Genomic DNA, 21,745 nt, shown 5'->3' with positions numbered 1-21,745 from the left:
GGTGGTACTTTGTCATTTTTAAAATGGTTATCATCTTAATACAATCCTAGGGAGTACTGTATAAAATCCTAGGAAGTACTGTATAAAAAAGTGAAAGAGTCTCTGTATTTATTTGTGTATTTGTTGAAGATTTAGCAGCATTCCCTTAACACGGTTTAGTTCTGTAAATCCTTTTATTTTAGGCAAATTTCATGGAAGGAACTTATTTTCTCTTATTCATACTATATACATAAGACTAGTCGGTATACTGTATATTCGAAGAATACAGCCTATAGCAACAATTTAACCCGTCCAAATACCCGAAATTTACTCGGTTCATACACCAAATCCGATTACAGATACATTTCTAAATAATGAAAATATAATTACCTTGCCAATTACTAAGACTCTAAGATACAATTCAAGCCAGATAGAAAGCAAGAAAACAGTGATCATCTATCTATCTAAATTCAAACAAACGGAAGTCACCTAAGAAATAAGGTAAAGTTCATTCTAGTCTTTATTTCGAGCAAAGATGCCACAACTAAACGAAAAACTGGGACATACACACCTAGCAATATATCACTACCAAGTTGTCAGGGCAGTTAAGCAGACAATATTAATACGTTTTTATGAATAAATGTAGCAATACATTTAGAACTAGTGTACCGCAAACATATGAAACAATTTCATTTAGTTTTTACACAGCCATTTCACAGGGTACTAAAGCACTTCCAAAAATTTTGAAACCAAAACATCCCACACAGGCTAGTATGAAAAATACAGCTGCACGCATTATCCAAGCAACTCCCAAGAACACTCAAGTCTGTAACAGATGAGTCGCAGAAATCAAATAAGGTCAATCAAAAGTCCGGACAAGGACAAAATACTTTTGAACATAATACTATCTCAAGAACTTGCCTTGTTAGCAATATTGTTTGAGAGCCAATCCAGCCCCTCATATAGCCCCTCCCCAGAGGTGGCACAGGTGCTCTGGATGTACCTGGAGGCAACACATGTTGGGGTAAAATTTGGAATAGCAAATTCAAAAGCATTAGGGATTACTACAAAACAACCAAAATAGGGTGAAAATGCATACCAGTGACGCTGCCTCAGTGAGTGCAGGCCAAGCTTGTCAGTGATTTCAGCAGCATTCATTGCATTGGGAAGATCTTGCTTGTTTGCAAATACAAGTAATACAGCATCTCTCAGCTCATCCTGAAAAGGAGAAAACAAAATCCGAATATTTTCAGTGTTAATCCAAATAATTAACAAGAGCACCATCACCAAAGCAATGTTATTCTGACAGGAAAACCAGTTTGCAGAAAACACAAATATCACTTGAATGGAAATGTCCAAAGCTGCTTGGAGGACGGTTGATAGAATGCAAACAATCCACTCAAAATGCTTTAATTTATTATTGGCCTCCTAACTAAGCCAATGATGACAAATTAGCTTAAGCAGCTATTCACCAGGCTACTCAAAGAGGCACATACAATTAGAACATTCCATAAGTTACCATACACCAATGATACTAGAAATGGCGATCCTACAATACTCAACTTGACAAAGTTTGACTCAATTGCGGGTTTTCCAACATTGCATATATGATAAGTAAATGAAAGTTATTCCACTGGATTATAAGAATTTCCTTTAAAAAGTTATTGACCTTGATTAGAAAAATCGCCAACAAAAATATTAAGTAAATATCTGAGGGAAATTTCTAATCAAACATCGATCTTTGCATGACTTTTCCTGAATGATAACTAACCTTATGACACTATGTTGTCTAGGTAACATGGACATAGTATAGAAAGGATTATTACCTCATTTAGCATCCTATGCAATTCATCCCTAGCCTCCACAACACGGTCCCTGTCATTGCTGTCAACCACGAAAATGAGACCCTGTGTGTTTTGGAAGTAATGCCTCCACAATGGGCGGATCTGAATAAAAGTAGATAGCATGTCACTACAAGCATGGCAGCTTAAATGATAATTCTACCATCTTACTGATACGGATTACAGATATAAGCAATTGGGATGTTGGTATCTATTTACTTCAAGAAATAAATGAGCAAAACAAATGAAACGTTAAAAGGGAACAGTCCCACCTTGTCCTGACCCCCAACATCCCACACAGTGAAGCTGATGTTCTTGTATTCAACAGTTTCCACATTGAAACCTGCACATATATGGTTAGCCCAGAGAAATTGATACCAGAAAATTGTTCGATGCAAAATTGCAAATTCCACAAATTAGGTATACTACTATGTCTTAAAGAAAAAGTTGTATAAACAAGACAAAAAGAAGTTAACGTAGTTCCAGTAGAGCACCACAAAGGATAAAGCATACCAATGGTTGGGATGGTGGTGACAATCTCTCCGAGCTTGAGCTTGTACAGGATGGTGGTCTTACCAGCAGCATCAAGACCAACCATCAAAATGCGCATCTCCTTCTTAGCGAAAAGCCGGCTAAACAACTTTGTGAAGGTCAGCCCCATTTCTGTTTTCTACTTAGGTCCCTGCATATCATTAGGATGGATGTTGGTGATTTATATACATACGAAGCAAGATTTCCACCAGTTTTTACATTGGCGTTGATATGTGCATACAAGTTTAAGCTAACAAGTCACACAAATATGGACCTTGAATTGGTGCATTAACCATACGTAAATATTAATAGAACGAATTCTGAAACAATAAATGTCTGATATTATGGCTAATTCTAAGCCACTTGAATTATAAAGAATACTGCAAAGAATGAATTAACAAAAAACAAGACTGTACATGTACACCACAATCTATGTTGAGAACAAGCTAAAAATTTTACAATGGCATCCTAGACTTCTGAAGATGCATGGAACAATTCACTAATGGCAAATCATTTTTAAATGTACCCATCAAATGAACACCTAACATGCAGCAATATGATCTGCATCTTATAAGTTCTAAATCTAACCAAACGCAGTTGTAAAATTTATTTCTGATCCGAAAATTATCAGCATGCAATCGCTTCGAGATATTCTGATGTCATGATCCTTATGAAATATAGAGCCATATGCAATCAAAACCGATTCCAAATATTTTCCAAAATTCTCAAAACATAAAAAAAGTTTTAGATCGAGATCATTAGGTTAAAAAAAGCTTCCAGATCAGAGATCACGAGAGATACGAAAGCAGAAATGATCAAATCCGCCAAAAATTAGCTGAATCGAAATCAAACGCATATTTGAATAAAACCTAAACATAAATTGCAATTACATAGAAAACACGAAGTAATATAAACCGACTTATTGCAAAACTCATATATACCAAAACAAATCAGAGAAACCCCAAAGTCCGATAATTCTATCCACACAGAAGATTTTGAAGCGGAAAAACACGATCGCAAGCATAAGAAAGTCGAGCTATATCAGATCTAAAAATCGGCATCCGATCTCAAAAATTTACGTACCAGAAAACGATAGATCTGGGGAGGTGGTAGAGAGTGTGGGCAGAGAAACAGGCACAGCTGCTTCAGAACAAATTGTAAAACTTTCAATTTTCCTTTTCAGGGAAGCAGATATTTATACTGGAATGCCCCCTCGGGTGTTCCACTAAATGACTATACTGCCACCAGAATTTGTCTAAAATAACAGCGTTGCCCTTTCAAGAATGACACTGTTCCATAAATTATTCGCCGTCGATTCCACTGGGTTGAGCTGGCCAAGTGAATAGGATCTTGCCACGTCATTTTTGTTATATTTTCGTGTGTATACAGAAGGAGCATCATCGGCTGGATTGGGATCTCTGCTTTCTAGATTGTCGATGGAATATTGTTTGATTAATCAAAGTTTGTAAATGTAATTAACTTAACATCACAAGGTCTCCTTTCTCTCCTCATTGTTTTGTAATTGCAGGATCGCATATTTCTGATGAGGCGTTTTGAAAATGAAATGAAGGATAAATAAAAATTATTCTCCTTCAATAAATAAATCAAATTATTGATATTCATGTCACATTACAAATCTGATTTTTTTTTGCCAATTCGATTCTATCCGAAAATTCAAAATTGTATGAAAAATGAATCCGATTTGAATTATCTGAAATTTCAAATTCGATCCGATCCAAATGATCCAAAATTGCATAGAAATAGTATATAAAAATAAAAAAATTCAAATACCAAGAATACCGAAATTCAAAAATCTAATATACCAAATACAATAGAATTTTTCATCACAAATGTTTTATATTAGGTTTATAAAACAAATTCACTTCTTTTGTGTATTTAAATAATTCTAAATATTATATGCATGATTGCATGAAGCTAATTAAGATCATATAATTCAAACAAATTCAAAAGCTTCACACTTTAACTAAAATTGGAGAATAATAAATAAATAAATAAATAACTGAGAGAAAAACAAATTCACTTCTTTTGCGCAGTAGGTTTTCAAGTTAATGTTCGTATAAAGTTGGATTTAAATAAGATTTAAAATTTAATTTTTAGCTTTTAATTTCCTATTTTTAAGAATGAGTTATGATCAATTGCTAACTAATTTGCAATCGATCAAATTTTAGCCACTAGATTAGGAGATCTAGTGGTTGAAATAATGACACGTAGATTATATTTTAAATTTAAAAAAATAATTCTATTAAATAAATTTAAAAGGTATTAATGTCAATTTTTATATATGATAGTTAAAATTAACCACTTTCTCTCTCCGCAAAATCATCTTAAAATTTTAAATGTACGTAACACTTAATTTAAATATTTTTTGGTAACACTTTTCTCTACCTTATTCTCTCTTATTTTAATATTTCTTGACTTTAACTATTTATTATCATTTTTATAAAAACAAGTGCAGAAAAGCAAATGTAACCGTTAATGCGGGACGAAAGTGGTATCAAATTAAAGATAATTTCATAAGGATTCTAACGAGACCTCAATTGCATATGTTTCGGCGATGATCGGTTGATGAAATTTTAAAAATTTATTTCAATTTTCGTATATATTGATAAGCATATTTTATATCAATAAATGCATCAAACAATATCAATATAATGCATATATAATATCAATAAAACCGTGTTAGATATTTTCTGGTACTTGGGTTGAGATTCTCATGTCACTGTTGATATTTGTAATACACTATGTTGATATTTGTAATAGACTGTGTTGATATAAAAAAAATTCGTGAAAATTATAACTATGTCATAACAGATGGACTATTTTATCATTTTGTTGATATTTTATTACTATTTATTGAAATTCGTGAGCTTTAATCTCATCCACCAATCTTAAGATCTAATGGGGTAGGATTAATTTTGGGGCGGATTGAATCCTATAAGCATTTTAATAGGACCCAACGGCCAACACACATAAATTTTCAACTGAAAAATTCCTTTGAAATCCATGTAACATGAGCACAAGCAGATACAACGTCTCACCACTAGAGAGAAAATAAGAAGCGCGGGAGAAACTACTTATTCCACTAATCCAAACACCAAAACAAAACACATATTTGCCCCTCTCACTTGCAAAATTATTATTTCGAAACACACATTATTTAGTTCATAGTGATGAACATAATAAACTCAAGGAAGACGAGGAAATCTCGAGAAATCAGGTTTCCTGCGCTGCAAGTAGGCGTTCTTCCCCTCCGTACCTTCCTCCGTTCCATAGAACAGAAGGGTCGCATCTCCTCCCATTTGCTGAAAGCGAAAAACATCACAGAAAATCAGTATGAATTGCCTATAAAATTAATAAATACTACTACTACTACTATAAGACCTGAAGTCCAGAATGGCCATCATCAACGGCATTGAGAGCAGATTTGGCAACACGGATCGCCATAGGACTGTTCCTTAGGATCTCTCGACACCACTTAACCGTCTCCTCCTCCAACTTCTCCAGCTGCAAAAATGCATTAACAAATTCACACATGAACTTACTACTGTTTGGGGAATAAAACTCACTTACAGGGACAACGGTGTTGACTAGCCCCATTTTATCCGCTTCAACAGCATTATAAAACTTTGCCATAAACCACATCTCTCGAGCTCGTTTCGGACCAACCTGTTCAATAAGCACCATTAGTCACTAACTATACAGAAAAAGTGGCTCAAACAAAATGTGAGTTGAAGATTCTGGAATCACCAAACGATCCATTACAGAAGCTCCATAACCAGCGTCGACGCTTCCAACCTGTAATATCATCTCATCTCAAACAAAATTATACTTATGAAATTGTTCTATGTTTAATCAAATATGTGCGTGTGAGATTACCTTGGGCCCTGTTTGGCCAAAAACTGCATTATCTGCTGCAATTGTTAGATCACAGACCATGTGAAGTACATGTCCACCTCCAACTGCATATCCTGCAACCTTTTTTTCAATATATTTGAAAATTAAGTATAGCAATAACATGGAAAATAAATGCTATAATTAAGAACAAAAATTACAAATAAATATAGAAAAAGGTTACCATAGCTATCACTGGTTTGGGGAGACGACGGATTTGGACCTGCATCGGTTGATTAAATTAGTTGAAGGGATATATTTTAGTTGAAACAAAATTACAATTTTGAGTTTTCTTTATTTTTTTGAAGAATAAATTTTGCCTGCAAATCAAGAACATTTAGTCGTCCGAAACTATCATAATCAGCGTAGCCTTCCTTTCCCCTGAATGATTGGTCACCGCCACTGCAAAATGCCTTCGTTCCCTGCAACCACATGCAAATTAATTGGAAAGGTATGACTAGAGAAATGACAGAGTTGTGGTTTGGCAAAGAGAATGATAACATAGGGGTGGGGAGGCATTGACTGTAGATTCTCCAACTAACTAAAGAAACCATGAAATATATGGCAAAAAATTGAAAATGTAGAGATATACAATTATACAAGTTGGTACATGCTTATAAGTGTTAGTAGTATAATTTTACCTTTCCTGTGAAAATAATAACACCGATAGAGTTGTCATCTCTAGCATCATTGAACGCACGCATAAGCTCCTTCACTGTTTGAGGCCGGAATGCATTTCTCCTCTCCGGCCTATTTATAGTTATCTTTTTGCAATAACAAAAAAAAAAAGCATATCCAATTATGTAATGAACAAAAACTTGCATGGGATAGGAAAAAAGTTATATCTAACATTACCTTAGCAATCCCTTCAGCCTTTTCATAGATGATATCGGTGAAGGGGTTGGCGGGATCATCAAACACCATTTTCCAGTCAGGAATGTAAGTCGGAACCTCACCGTGCACGCGGTGGTAGGTATCGTCCATTCTGGAGCTGCAGTTTGACAAGGCGATGTTGGCATGTTCGGCCGGAATGAGATGCCCTGAAACAGAGCCCATCCGCCTCTTGATGGTCTCAATATCTTTATCTGTCATTCCATCTGCCATTGGAGAGGGAGGAATTGAATTGAATTGAATTGAATTGGATTAGTTAGTGGTCAAGTCTGAGATGTGCACACTTGCTTGGCCTAGCTAGTGCACATTTATATATAAGTTGAATAACATGAGATTGATAAATACAAAGTTGAAGATCATATTCCTACACTGCCCCTATCCATTTACTATAATTTTATGCCTAATTATCTATGGGCTATGTCTTTTTAAATTCATGACTTATTTGTAGGGGTGGCAAATCGTGTGGATTGAGTCAATTTGATAACGACTCAATCCAATAAGGCCTAACCTCGAACTCGACCTGTTATGAAAACTGCAAATCCGAACACGAACTCGGCTTGCTACCCTCAAACCCGAACCGACATAAACCTGTTAACGACACAATATAATTCGGGTTGAGACGACATGATAACGATTCGAACACGATATTACATGATTAAAACTGATTTTACACGATTAATTCTAATATACTACTCCCTTCGTCCCGCTTTAGTAGTCCCAGTCACTTTTAAGCATTCATTTTGTAAAAATGATAATAAATAGTTAAAGTGGAGAAATGGTAAAGTAAGAGAGAACAATTCTCTCTTACTTTACCATTTCTCCACTTTAACTATTTATTATCATTTTTACAAAATGAATGCTTAAAAGTGACTGGGACTGCTAAAGCGGGACGGAGGGAGTATTAAACTTGATTTACATGATAAAAATCATTTTTCCAAGATTTAAACCTGATTTACAAGAAATTAAATAACTAAAATAAAGCATCATTTCCTAAAAAAGTAGTAATAAAAATAATGAAAATAATAATATTATTTTTTAATGGGTTTGTATCCAATTCGTTTTTACCCGAAATTATCGGGTTCTTAATGAGTTCGATTTCGTCCCAAAATATTGTGCCGGCTCAAAAATTGCCGGACCTACGTATTTGGGAAACAAACAGTCTAAATCTCATGGTTGACTGCAAATATCATAAATGATCCTTTTGGAGATATTCAGATTGTGAAAACATTAGTATGTGTTAATTTATAGGGTTATTTTCCCAAATCAGATTGTGCATGAATGTGTTTTTATATGTGGTCTATACAATTCCACACATTAGATTAGCAATGAAAATGCTCAATCTATCAAGAAATTGTTTACTTTTTTTCAAATGCAGTTAGCCCTATCTTCTCACGGATTTTTTTTCCTTCTTGGATAAATCATGATTTGTTTTTTTTCTATTCCATGTTTTTTTATTGATCATACACTGAATCATACGCGTGATAGGAGTCGGGCTAATTAAGAAATGTGGAATTTTATAGTATCGTTTAAATTTTATAACTCTAGTCAAATATTAGGCGGCATGCTCTTGGTAGAGAGTAGCTGTTAATGTCTTGATTCATGCTTCACTTGCTTGAGATTAGATCTGTATTTAAATGATTGAATCGATTCGTATTTTTATTGTGTTTGGTCAGGGGCGGACGCAGAAATAATAATTCATAGGGGCTGAGATTTCTAAATTTTATTTAGATGTATACTTTTGAATAATTTAGATAATTTGTAGGGGCTTTTACACTATAACTTACACTAAACTTGACTAAATTTTAAAAAAAATTAATAGAAAAAAGTTTAAAAAAATATTTCATTGAGGGCTTAAGCCCCTCCCCTTTACACTTTGGGTCCGCCCATGTGTTTGGTTATATTAAGAGGAAATATAAATATTCCATACATCTAGAAAGTCCTTTTTTTTCCTCCTCATCTTCTTACTCCCTCCATCCCCAAAGAATATGCACTTTGGATTCAGCATGAGTTTTAATCTAAAATTGGTAAAGTAAGAGAATGGTAGAGAGAAAATGTAATTAAAGTTTTGTTAGTGAAGAATGGATCCCGCCTCATTAGAGTGAAAATACTTTCTAAAATTAGAAAGTTCATATTCTTAGGGGACGGATTAAAAAGGAAAGATTGCATATTCTTGTGGGACGGGTGAAATATACTTTTAGGATTTCTTCACTCTCAGATTGTTGTTTTCAATAAATTAGTTCCTTTCACAAAAATATAGTTATGGACAACACAAATTTTGCAAATTGATAAAGTAAGAAAGACATAGAAAAAAGATAATTAAAGTATTGTTAATGTAAAATGAGATCTACCTCTTTAGATATAGAAACTTATTATAAATAGATATAGAACAATTTTAATGGACAACTCAAAATAATAATAATAAAATAACTATTTTTTGTGAATAAAGGTAGTATATAACAAAACAACTACGTTGTTTTTACCAAAACGATGATGTCATTATATTTTGAGTGTCAATTAATATGTTGATATATTCAAAATGGGGTGATTTTTTTTTTGGTAAGAAAAGCAAGCAAAGCTTGATTACACATTAACGAGCGTAAGAAACACATAATCTATTGACTATCATGCATCAACCAAATACTAAGACCCGAAGGAGGAGACTCTAAAACATGGACGCATTTATGAAAGTTGTATGTGTAATGTGACAGAAAGTCAGCAACGAAATTTCCTTCCCTGTGCACGTGACGGAGCACTACTGAGTCAAACTCATGTAACAAACTCTGCACTTTCCGTACTATAGATCTACAATTGATGGTCACTTCAAAGTTCCCCACAATCATGGACACACCAGTGAAATTATCACTCTCCACCTCCAACTTTCGAATACTCATATTCTTTGCCAATTGTAGCCCATGAAATAAGCACCAAATTTCGGCAGTCAAAATAGAACACACTCTAATATTAGCAACAAAACCATACCTCCAAGATCCTGTAGTATCACGGATGAGACCACCACCAAAAGCATGTCCTGATCCTCCCTCCAGCGATGCGTCAGTATTGAGCTTGAGGATATCCGACAGAGGGGGCCGCCAACTGACAAAAGTGGGTAGTCGAGCTACTCCAGTGGCTGCATCGTTTGCCATTTTAGCCTCTTCTACCGTCTTTGCTATACTAACAATCTGAGTCATGCTCTCTATCAGGCTAATTCTCTCTCCTTTAAAGATGAAGCTACATCGCCTTTTCCAAATTTGCCAGCAGCCTACTCCTTATACCGTGCACCATTTGACTCCACTTCCTAACAAGATTTTTGAGCTGATATTTTGAATAATCCAATCCGTCACATTTAAGGCCACATAAAAAAACCCAACCTCTCCTCCATACCTCATCAGTCCTTCCCATATCCTTTTTGCGTGGATGCAATCCCGTAGCATATGTAGGGCAGTCTCCTCTTCACAACCACACATGCTACACATAGCTGACGGAGAAATATGTCTTCTTGCTCTCTCCGCATTTGTTAGGACCCCATTATTCAGGAGCATCCAAAAAAAAGTTTTAATCCTTTGTTGCCCGTACCAGCTCCAAATTCTCTTACATGGTAAGAAGGTCTGTGACCTCTGTCCTTCCACCTGAACGTCATAAGCTGATATGATAGAAAACATCCTAGATGATGAAAGACCCCAAAACACTTTGTCTTTCTCATGTTCTAATCCCGGCGGCATAATAGCAACTATCAGATCAAGCACCAATTATGGCAACAAGTAACTGAATTTAGACCATGCCCAAGCTGAATCTTCAACAAAAAAATCCACTGTCCTATACAACAAGTGATCAGGGATACGTTGGATAACTACTTCAGAAAGTTGTCCCTGCAGAGCTGGAACCCACCGTTGATTCCAAAATTGAACATTGCTCCTCGTGCCTAACGCCCAAACCAAATTCCTGCGCATAGTATCCCAAGAGCTGCAAATTAATCTCCAAAAGGGTGTACAAGAAGCTGGAGCAATAGGATCAAATCCCAAAAGTGAATCAAACTTATATTTAGAGCAAAACTGAGTTGCCCATAATGACGTTTTGTTATCACATCATAATTGATTTGTTATAATATTATAATAAAACAATTACAAAAAATTAAATAATAAGATTTTATATTCTACCTTCAAAAGGTATAAACTCCCCACAAGCCCATAAAGATGCGAGTGACAATTATTTCTTTACTTATTTATAGACAAGTTGAAAAGCTAAATTTTACTACTCCTTGTTAGCAGGCGCATGCGCATGCGCATATGTAATTTGTCTAAATTAGTAGGAGTATAACTTACTAGATACTGGATTTTGGATGGGAGTGTGTTTTGGGCCATCAGCCTATTAAGCCCATAGCGGAAACGCCATCCCAAAATAACCAAATTGCTCTGTATAGGAGAACTATACTGAACCGACCGAATCCCCAGCCCTAGACTAAGCCCTGAATTCAAAATTAAAAATCGATCATAGCTAAATAATGAGGCACCAGTTTGCAATTTAAATCCGCTCCATTTCTCATATATATCTCACATTCTATTGAACTGGAATGAATTTTAATAGTACATACAGAAAATTCGAATGTTATCTCATCAAGCTCATATTCCGCACATAAAATCCCCTTTACACATGACTCTTCTCCACACCACACAAAGCGTAACAACAAATAAATCGTGTAAGCTAACACTACTAACATACTATAGTATATTTAAATCTAGTGGGTGCGAATTCAGGGGCCAGCCAAATCCTGGCCGTCCACTCCAACGTTAGCACCAATTGAATCTAAAATTGTAGAGCTGAGCTTAGCAAACGTCGTCGTCCCCCTGAATGTGGTTGTTGGCCGGCTTTCCAATCTGCAGACAATCGAGCGGTGGAACGGTGGGCGTGTATAGCTGCCCAAACGTCTGCCAGCAAAAGGGATCATACATATGGTATCCCTCCTGCTGCGGCTTCAGCTGTATGTTCATGAGCGTGACCTCCGTGCACGGCGCGTTGTCGCTGCACGAGAAGTGCACCGGCTTCACCGTGTACGTCCCCCTTATGTTGGCGTAGTTGATCCCCGACAGCGCCACCGCTTCCGTCTGGTTCGTGCAGCTCCTCTTGTCGCAGTAGTACTGGTCGATCACGATCGGCACCTGCACCTCCGACACCTGAATATTCGAAAACTGAACATTCTTCACCGACCCCGACCCCCCCTGCCACGTCTTGATCCTCACCCCGTTCATCGTGTTGTGCATCACGATGTCCCGGACCGTGATGTTCGACACACACGCCTTCGTGTTGTCCTTGCCCAGCCCCCCGATGCTGATCCCGTGCCCCGGCCCACAGTTCACGTTGTGTATGTACACGTTGGTGCACCCTGTTTGAATCGACACGCAATCGTCCCCTGCGTAGCAACAAATGCAACATGTTACGATAACTAATTCACGAGCCAGTCTCAATCGCGAACATCATTTTTGTCTTTTCTAATGTGGGGGCCTCAACACATGTTCTCGCACTTCCTCTTTTATTGGTCGGAAAGTGACACATCTGTCTCAAGTCTCAACCATTGGGGCCAAAAGGTTGAGTGGTTCATATGTGTCCATTTCTCAGTGGCTTGTTTTCCATTTTTACGGATAAGATTTTGATCAAGAATTAAAAATGGAATTGAGATTAAGAGTAATTTATTTACCGCAGGCGAGATTTGAGCTGCGAATGAGCACATCTTTAGAATTCTGGAGATGGATTCCGTCAGTGTTGGGGCTGTTGCCGGGCGATGAAACCGTGAAATTGTACACCGATACTCCGATGCAGTTGTCGAGCTTCAGATGGCATTGTGGGCTGTTTTTTATTGTGATCCCTGTCACCGTTACGTTGAAACTTCCGTAGAATCTAAGCGCCTGCATTATACTATATGTTAGGATCGTCGACTGCACCGTACACTATCACTACAAGCTCAAAAAGAGACCTTTAAAAAAAATTAGAAAATTTTCCAAAACTACTTACAGTTGGTTTAACGCTTGGCATTTTTGCAAGTGAGCTACTTACCTGAAAACAGACAAAGATGTGTTAGTTACATAAAGCTGACAAAAATGTGGTGATTTAACATAATTGAGTGGTAAATTTTGATTACAGGGAAGGGAGGCTTTGGCAGTGCTGTGGCGTTTACGGGGATGATGTATTTTGATTGGTCATCGAGGGGATCGTCGTCGTCGGAGGCGCTCTGCCACCAGACGGCCCCGTTTCCATCGATGGTGCCGCTTCCCTTGATCGTCAGCCCCACTAATTTGGTGAACTGGAGCCACTGCAGCAAGCCTGAACCCCAAGCACTCGAGCTCGTCGGAGCAATGATCGTGCCGTCTAACTACACAAATTAAATTAGAAAACAGATTAACACAATTTTGTTACTGAAATTGGGGAGTTTTGATTTTGATTTTTTTTTCACCTGGAAAACAATGTTGTGTTGACAGTATGGGCCGGAAAATGAAATGGGGCCGACGTGGAACACGTAATCCGATGGCACGTTAACGACAGAGGCTTCGACCTTACATGCAGCAGCCCATGCTGCTTCGAATGCCTGCATTTTCACCACATGATTTCTTCATCAAAATGTTTGCTTATCATACTTTATTTGGAAATATTTGTTGGTTTATGAAGATAAAATGTTGGAGTCAATAATAAATCGCCGTAACAAGAATAACTTTTAATGGTCCCCTCTCCTTCTTCTCATGTCTATTTCCTTTGTCATTTTGTATTCTCACCAGCTACTATTTGGATTAATTAATCGTTTTGGGGAGTAATTTTTTTGACCATATAGTCTTGGAAATGTGTTATTTGTCACAGGTGCTTAACTTTTGTCCTCGATTCCTGAAATTATGTATGGATGGATCTTCCTCGTAATTTTTACTAGCTGCCACATGATAAAATAATGGTATACTAATACTATTTGAAGACTAGAGGAAAAGTTATTGCATCTAATGGTATACTCTAATACCAGTGGAAATGAAAACTGTCTCAAGTTGCTGATATGACAGGGAAACTTTTTTGTTGTAAGCAGTTATACTAAAGTAGTTAAGAGAGAATGTAATAAATGCAGTCATCAACTATAATGGAATTTCAAATTTATGTGAATTCAATTTTGCAAAGTTTGAGAAAAATTAAAATTTGAAAACAGAGCATACTAGTTAGTTCAATTTATTTACCTTAGTGTCATCGGTGCTTCCATCACCTTTGGCTCCAAAATCCAGCACATTAAAGACAGTGGAATCTGGTGGGGGAGTTTCAACTGGAGTGGTGGCTGGCGGCGGCAATGGAGGCGAGGGCGTGGGCGTTGCTGGTTTTGGAGATGGTGCTTTCTGTTTTGGCTTGCTAACGTGGCTGTTATGGTGACGGGAGCCGTGAGCTTTTCCTTTCTTCTTTGAAAGAGAAGACGCGATCGCTTGATTTTTCCTCCAATGCGACCCTACTCTTCTCGCATTGCAAGTTTCTATGTAGGAACACCACATGAGAAGGAGAAGCAAGAGAAGGAATGACATGTTTTTGAAGGTAAAGCCTCTCATTTTGAGTTTGGTAGCGGAGGCAGTGGAGGAGGGATGAAATGAGGAATAGTTTGAGAGTTAGGCAGTGATGGTTTATATAGCAGAGAGAGATGAGGTTTAAAAGGTAGTAAAAAATTTCAAAGTGTTGTGGACATGAACAAAAGATCGATTCACAATGGACCTGTGTTTGTTGCTATTGCTACTGTATTCTTGTATTTAATGTTTGGCATCCCTTTTTTGTGAATTTAATTTGAGCTCAATAAATGGTCTTAATATTTGTATATTTCTACGTAGTTTGTCTGTAGCATGCAAACACATTGATTTGAACAGGTTAGTTTATGTTAACGGTGTCTTAATTAACCACTATAGTTAATCAAATGCTGCCCAATTACAGAGTAACACACACGGACGGCATAGAACAGACAAAGTGGGACTAGTATATTAGAGGGAGAAAAGGAATTATATAAAATGATGTACTACTAATTTTTTGAGATGAAGAAGAGAAATGAATAATATGGTTTGAGGAATAATTAGTGAAATAAAAAAGAAATGTGATGTAAAAGGCCAAAAATACACGTGAGTGGGTGTACAATAATATGTTGAGTGATTAAAACAGCAGAGTTTTTAAGCATCACATGCAATGCAAGCTTCACGGGCTTCGTTTTTGTACGTTGTCTTCTTAAACCATCAAGAATTATCTGAAAGATATGCCACACCCACACCCACACCCTCAAACCTACCTACCTTACTCCATTTCTCTTTTTTTCTCTCTGCTTTCTTCAAATTAAAACCAAGAAAATAAAAGATTGAAGGTATTTATTCATTCTTGTGACAGTATACTTATATTAAGTCCGTGTACTGCTACAGCGAATTAAAAGATTATACAATATTTGTGGAATTTTGCAATAGAATGTGGAATAATATGGTATGATACATAGATATGAGAAGGAAACAACTAAAGTACAGACGCCCCTGGTTTTCACAAATCTTCATGCTTATTACCATCCTGTTCCTCACACTACGTACTAAACAAATTTTAGTAATTTCATACAACTGTCCAACTACCAATAATTTATGTGTGGACTCCACATTTATTCATCAACAAATGACAGGAATCCACAATGACAGAATCAATTTAAACCAATAAAATAGCAATCTTATTGGTCCATAAAATTAAATAAAGTGTACACCAAATTGCAAATATATATAACAAATAATTCCAAAACTTTTATTTCTTCATCTTCTGTTTCTGTTTGGTAAATGTGGTAGGGGTTTGTCTATACATGATACTAGCTAGCACCACATTTTTTAACCGATGATTAGAGTTGATTATTCCTTAATTAGGGCATATAAAATGTTAATTATGATAACTTTATTTAGGAGAGTTCTATGATGGATTTGGTAAGATACTCAATGTAAAGCTATTACCAACTTACAAGAAGGCGAGCAACTCAATTAATTAGTTAATTCTCCCATAATCGAGGACACAAGAGGAAATAAAGTGACAACAAAGTTACTGGGAGAAATAAATAGTATGGTAGTAACAAAAAATGAATAAATATGGACCACATTAATGAAAATGAAATGAATGATGGAGGGAGGGAGATTTAGGGAATAGACATACTCGTGAACTTATACTTATCTCGTGAACTTGGGATATATGGATTAGGCTTCTCCTACTTTTAACTTTAGCTCCGTCACACATTTTGTTCTGCTACATTCAGCATTCTTTCCCTAAATGCCTCTGCTTTTTTGCTTTCACTTTTTAATTTCCCATCTCCAAACTTAATTTTAGACTTTTAAAAGTTTATGGAGAAGAAGAATATTGTATGTTCTAGTCAAATATTATTGCTACTTATTTATACAAATAGTTGACTCGTGAATGTAAAGTAAACAACACCACCTAACAAAATAGTATTAATTGTTCTAGTATGTAAAACACAACTCACACCTTCTTTGTCAAATTTGGTGTCTTATTTCCCAGGGTGCTTGACATGTTTTGAAAACGATTTTTTTTTACAAAAATGCAACTACATCAAAATTAATTTAGAGAGACTCGTCACATATAGATTTCATTCCATAGTCCACACCACTGATTGATTAGATGCTGTCGATTGGGCCTTGAATTTTAGTGGGTTTGGATTGAGATTAATTGTGTCGATAATATTAATCTGACCTATTATGGGTAAATTTTGTATTGGTATCATCAATTAACTTGTAATTGCATGAATGACATATTGAAACAAAATCACAACAATCAATTTCAGTAAATTTCTCAACTGATAAACGTTATTCATTTCACTCAATTGAATCACCAATTAGAAAACATTTATGTCTTATTTTTAAAGTTAAGTTTAATTCACTAACCATTAAGTAAATTAAGAATTTCCCCATAATTTTTAAAATTAATGTCTAAATACATAAATAGACATGTGCATTGAAAAATTGACAACGTTCATACTTTGGTTATTAAAAATTAATAATAGAAAATTGTAATTTAAATAGTGTTGAATTCATGGAAATTTCAAAACATAATTAGACATCTTAATGAAATAACTCAGAATTGACTAATAATTTAGTGGATTTATAACCAATTAGTCTTTTAAATTTTAGATATATTGACTTTAGATTATACTATCTCATAACCATGTTAATGTCGTGACTAGATAATACTCCGTATACCAATAATATAATTACGAATTGCCATGTTCAATAATCACCTGATCGATCCATATATATGATAGTTGACAATTCAGATTAACATTTTGTGCACAGATTATTAAATAGATAAGGTGGACATGACATATGAACACAAATCCAACCGCATTTGAAAACATAACAACCACTCATATTTATCTTCCTATCTTTAAAATTTATAGTATATGGTTATTTTTTGTTATTTTATATACGGAAATGTGTCTTGTAATTCGAAAAGCTGGTTTAATTTGGTCTTATAAGTCCAACCCGATGGTGTTTGACTCTAGGAACATCTTCTCGAGTCCAATTACAGTTTTGGTGGATTACTTTTCTTTAAGTTGGCTTCGAATTGTGACAATGAAGCAGAACTTAACCGGTAATACCAAATTAAAGGGTTTAGGTAGGGGTAATTTGTCTAATTTTAAGGGCCTCTCTCTCACACACTGAGAGCGAAAGGGTTTAGGTAGGGGTAATTGGTCTAATTTTATGGGGCCTCTCACACACACACTGAGAGCGAAGGGATGGGATCCCCTGCTGTGGTGGGAGCACAGCAGGGGCTGCTGCTCCTCACAAAAATATTTTAATTTTTTTTTTTTTTTTTAATAATTTGAATTTAATATTAAAATATTTGTATGGGAGAGGCACAGCAGCCCCTGCTGTGCTCCCACCACAGCAGGGGATCCCATCCCGAGAGCGAAAGGGTTTAGGTAGGGGTATTTGGTCTAATTTTATGGGCCTCTCTCTCACACACACTGAGAGCGATGTGTGCATAAGTCGTCATTCACCAATTCTGACAAAGCCAAAACACACACACACAGGCTCTGCCATATCCACAAATTTGTGAGGGCATTATTGATCACATGCTTGATTTGATGGTAGGTATTCTATTTATGGTATATGGGTATATGGAGTATTTAGAGCATCTGCAATGGTGCGGATGGGACATTCGGCGGACTTCCCAAAAACACCTCCTCCCACGTCATAAGGACGTCTCATTGCATTGCCACGTCATAAGGACATCCCACTATACAATGGCGGACATCCCCAAGGACATCCCAGCAGACATCCACAATAAAAAAAATCACAAATTCACCAAATTAAACAATTTACGGAAATAGAATTTCGACACGAATACGGACGGAGAAAGTGCAATGATAATTTCATTAAATAAAAAAATTGAAAAAAGTACAGTTCAACAAAAAAAAATTAAAAAATTACATTATAAAATATCAACGTGCGCCCCTCCGCGTCCATAGCTCTTCAATTATATCGTTCTGGAGTCGAATATAAGCTTGTTGTTGGCGCATGTCGGCAAATGCACGGACCCGATCGGCAGCTCCATGGGGTATCCCCATACGCATATTGGCGGTGGTCACGTCGTGGCTTGGACCGGCAGCATGAACATCATCATTGGCCCAATCAGTCAGTGTTGGACCTTCATCTTCGACAATCATATTGTGCATGATAATACATGCGTACATGACATTAGCGATGCTGTCAATATACCACAACCGTGATGGACCCTTCACTGCCGCCCATCGAGCCTGGAGCACACCAAATGCCCGCTCCACATCCTTGCGCGCTGCCTCTTGACGTCCCGCAAAATAGATCTTCTTTTCGTCTGGTGGGCATCTGATGGTCTTCACAAAGACGGGCCACATAGGGTATATCTCATTCGCCAAATAGTAGCACATATTGTGCTGGTCGCCGTTGGCGACGAAACTGACGGTCGGACCAAAGCCCATGCACTACTCGTTGAAAAAGGGTGACGACTGGAGGAGGTTGATGTCGTTGTTCTACTCCAAAATACGCATGTCAAATCCACAACCCGTAGTTAGCTACCGCTTCAAGGACAATCGGGGGATGCCTGCCTTTGAAGCCGGTAGTGTACACCCTTTCCAGGCGACGGGGCAGTTCTTCCACTCCCAATGCATACAATATATGTTGCCCCAACTTTCCCGGAAACCCGTGCTGACTCCCGTGCATATCCATCAGAGCCTGGCAGTCTTCGGGGGTAGGCTTCCGAAGATACCTATCCTCAAATATCTCCCTAACGCCCTCACAAAAATACTGTAGACATTCACAGGTAGTCGACTCACCGATGTGGAGGTACTCGTCGAACATGTCGGTCGAGACTCCGTACGCCAGCTGTCTGATTGCGGCAGTGCACTTCTGTATGGGCGTGTGACCGGGTTTACCCACTGCATCCTCCCTGAACCTAAAATACTCGTATCGACGCTCTAAAGCGCTCACGATACGCATAAATAGCGGACGATGCATCCTAAAACGTCGCCGGAATAAGTTATCCCCAAACCGCGGCTCCGGAGTGAAGTAGTCCTCATACAACCGATGGTGTGCAGCGATGTGGTCCCGAGGTACTATAGTTCGACGATGGATGGGGCGAGGTACCGCCGACTGCTGCTGCTGCTGCAAGGCCACTTGTATCAGGCGATTTATCTCCCGGGACGTATAGGCCCACCACTACCACTAGCCATTTTGGATATACTGATAGGAACGTAGAGAGAGAAAAAAAACTCATTAAAACAAGTGGTGCGAATGAAATGAAGTTCAACGAGCCGTATATATAGAGTTTTTATAAAAAAAATAAAAAAAATCGGGCGTCCGTCGTGGCTCTGCAATGGCGGACGTCGCCGGAAGGCCGCGGGTATGCGGTGTCCGCAGCGGACATCCGCATCCGCGCCTCTCACGTTTAATGGCGGATGTCCCGCGTGGACACCCGACACTCCGGTCGGATGTCCGCTGGGAAATCCGCCATTGCGGATACTCTAATAGGTGGCAGGGGAGAGCTATGAGAACCATATGCACTCACAATTATTGCACTGAAATTCCTCCATCTATATTTACTTACATATTTGTCGTCTCGCTTATTACTTCTTGACTTGCCAGATAATAGATTGAGATGCATGAAGAACTTCTAGCTTATCAAATTAAATACATAAAAAAAATGCTAGCTAGTAGGAACTACTTCAACAATATAACATTCTATAAAACATTATATCAAGATTTTTTCACTATTTCATTCGTGTGTATATATATATATATATATATATATATATATATATATATACGAAGCATGTATAATACATGTATGTATGGGGATGTATGTATATGCATCCATATTTCCAATTTTAATAAAATCAAAATGTCTGTAACCGAGATGCATATATTTTCTTACCCATGAATTGATGAGGTGATGAGAATAAGATTATGTTTGTCTATTCTAGAATACAAGGAAAAAATATTTTGGTTGTTTTTTATGTTTTCTCTTTTCACATTACAGTTGATTATATGTTTCATAAACTACTGCATATATAAGAATGTAGGTAAGAGTGAATTTTATTTTTATTTTAATTTTTATTAAGTATTAAAGAAACGCATAAGAAGTTACAATAAAACCTCTTTTAATTATCAAATTTCTGTTACAAACTATATAAATAATTCAGCTACTTACAAACTAATCCACTTACTAAATAGGCTAATCCCAAAAATTTAAACTGTAAACATACATATAAAAAAGGCCTGATAGTAATTAAAATAAAATACTCTTATATCATTTTCCATCACGTGTCTTCTGTAGGAACGACTTTCAAAAGAAGTTTCTAATATATTTAACTCTTATTATAAAATACGGAGTATTAGTCTACATTATAATGGGCCGCCGACTATTGATGGATATTACTCTGCCTCGCCGTTACATTTGATCAGGCCCAATGCACAAAACCTACATTTCATTAGATCAAGTTACAATTTCAGATCTCATCATTTAGGTTGCACAAACTTTAATTCACTCTTTCTCACTTACCACGAATCTTTAATTCACTCTTTCTCACTTACCACGAATCGATTTAGAAAAATACGATCATCTATTCAGAATGCAGATTGCTTTTATGTTATTCAATTTCATTTCACAAGTTTTTTTATCACTCGTACAACCTGACACTAGGAATCAGTCTAGAGAAATACGATCATCTACTAAAATTGTGGGTTGATTCTATATTATTCAATTTCATTTCACAAATTTAACTTTTTATCACTCGTACAACCTGGTTAAACTATAATAATCGGGCAAGGTTCCAACATTGCTTATATAAATAATTACTCAAAGGTGTCATATTATTTTCTATGAGTTGCTGTATCATCTGATAAAAAAAATTGACTCAAAAAGCATCAATTGGTAATATGGATATATTATTTGAGTTATAGAAATATAATTTTTATATACTTTATTCATCCATAAAAGTAGTTCCAATATATTTTTTACCTCGTCGACCAAAACTAGACTTATTTCTATTTATAAAAATTTTCTCATCATTTTTTCCTCAACCTAGCTTATCTCAC

The 21,745-nt window shown here is 36.6% G+C and overlaps 3 protein-coding genes and 1 non-coding gene across 5 annotated transcripts; all 4 read right to left on the bottom strand.

Annotated features, from left to right (window-relative positions):
• Positions 1-584: 584 nt before the first annotated feature.
• Positions 585-3,567, bottom strand: LOC121798244 (ADP-ribosylation factor 2-like). Of its 2 annotated transcripts, XM_042197149.1 has the most exons (7): positions 3,435-3,567; positions 2,334-2,502; positions 2,093-2,163; positions 1,806-1,925; positions 1,079-1,197; positions 901-982; positions 585-805 (listed from the first exon to the last, which is right to left on the bottom strand). In XM_042197149.1, the coding sequence occupies exons 2-7, from the start codon at positions 2,479-2,481 to the stop codon at positions 800-802; spliced, it is 546 nt and encodes a 181-aa protein (XP_042053083.1). In that variant the 5' UTR covers positions 2,482-2,502; positions 3,435-3,567; the 3' UTR covers positions 585-799. The 2 variants fall into 2 exon arrangements, with proteins under 2 accessions (XP_042053083.1, XP_042053082.1); XM_042197148.1 differs by lacking the exon at positions 585-805 and having other exon boundaries at positions 889-982.
• Positions 1,329-1,421, bottom strand: LOC121801675. Its single transcript, XR_006050619.1, has one exon. It is a non-coding gene; the product is annotated as a small nucleolar RNA U19 (small nucleolar RNA).
• A 1,777-nt stretch (positions 3,568-5,344) lies between the features above and the next one.
• LOC121799383 (1,4-dihydroxy-2-naphthoyl-CoA synthase, peroxisomal-like) lies at positions 5,345-7,422 on the bottom strand. The gene is made up of 9 exons (XM_042198742.1): positions 7,119-7,422; positions 6,905-7,027; positions 6,584-6,685; positions 6,448-6,486; positions 6,249-6,347; positions 6,120-6,167; positions 5,943-6,038; positions 5,754-5,876; positions 5,345-5,674 (listed from the first exon to the last, which is right to left on the bottom strand). The coding sequence occupies exons 1-9, from the start codon at positions 7,365-7,367 to the stop codon at positions 5,558-5,560; spliced, it is 996 nt and encodes a 331-aa protein (XP_042054676.1). The 5' UTR covers positions 7,368-7,422; the 3' UTR covers positions 5,345-5,557.
• A 4,242-nt stretch (positions 7,423-11,664) lies between these two features.
• On the bottom strand, positions 11,665-14,829 carry LOC121799382 (polygalacturonase At1g48100-like). The gene is made up of 6 exons (XM_042198741.1): positions 14,354-14,829; positions 13,597-13,728; positions 13,285-13,515; positions 13,158-13,199; positions 12,844-13,051; positions 11,665-12,558 (listed from the first exon to the last, which is right to left on the bottom strand). The coding sequence occupies exons 1-6, from the start codon at positions 14,708-14,710 to the stop codon at positions 11,975-11,977; spliced, it is 1,554 nt and encodes a 517-aa protein (XP_042054675.1). The 5' UTR covers positions 14,711-14,829; the 3' UTR covers positions 11,665-11,974.
• Positions 14,830-21,745: the final 6,916 nt, after the last annotated feature.

This window comes from Salvia splendens, chromosome 4 (assembly GCF_004379255.2).
Source record: "Salvia splendens isolate huo1 chromosome 4, SspV2, whole genome shotgun sequence".
Taxonomy (NCBI): domain Eukaryota; kingdom Viridiplantae; phylum Streptophyta; class Magnoliopsida; order Lamiales; family Lamiaceae; genus Salvia; species Salvia splendens.
The sequence above is the reverse complement of the archived record's forward strand: the minus strand, read 5'-3'. Positions and strand labels throughout refer to the sequence as shown.

Coding starts and splice junctions, on each gene's coding strand:
- LOC121799382 (XM_042198741.1), bottom strand. CDS start 14,710: ATGAGAGGCTTTACCTTCAAAAACATGTCATTCCTTCTCTTGCTTCTC. Junction 13,516..13,596: donor AACACAACATTGTTTTCCAG/GTGAAAAAAAAA, acceptor TAATTTGTGTAG/TTAGACGGCACGATCATTGC. Junction 13,200..13,284: donor TGCCAAAGCCTCCCTTCCCT/GTAATCAAAATT, acceptor GTCTGTTTTCAG/GTAAGTAGCTCACTTGCAAA.
- LOC121798244 (XM_042197148.1), bottom strand. CDS start 2,481: ATGGGGCTGACCTTCACAAAGTTGTTTAGCCGGCTTTTCGCTAAGAAG. Junction 1,926..2,092: donor ATGTTGGGGGTCAGGACAAG/GTGGGACTGTTC, acceptor ACTTTTATTCAG/ATCCGCCCATTGTGGAGGCA. Junction 1,198..1,805: donor TGCATAGGATGCTAAATGAG/GTAATAATCCTT, acceptor TCTCCTTTTCAG/GATGAGCTGAGAGATGCTGT.
- LOC121799383 (XM_042198742.1), bottom strand. CDS start 7,367: ATGGCAGATGGAATGACAGATAAAGATATTGAGACCATCAAGAGGCGG. Junction 6,487..6,583: donor TAAATGTTCTTGATTTGCAG/GCAAAATTTATT, acceptor CAACCGATGCAG/GTCCAAATCCGTCGTCTCCC. Junction 6,348..6,447: donor CCAAACCAGTGATAGCTATG/GTAACCTTTTTC, acceptor ATTGAAAAAAAG/GTTGCAGGATATGCAGTTGG.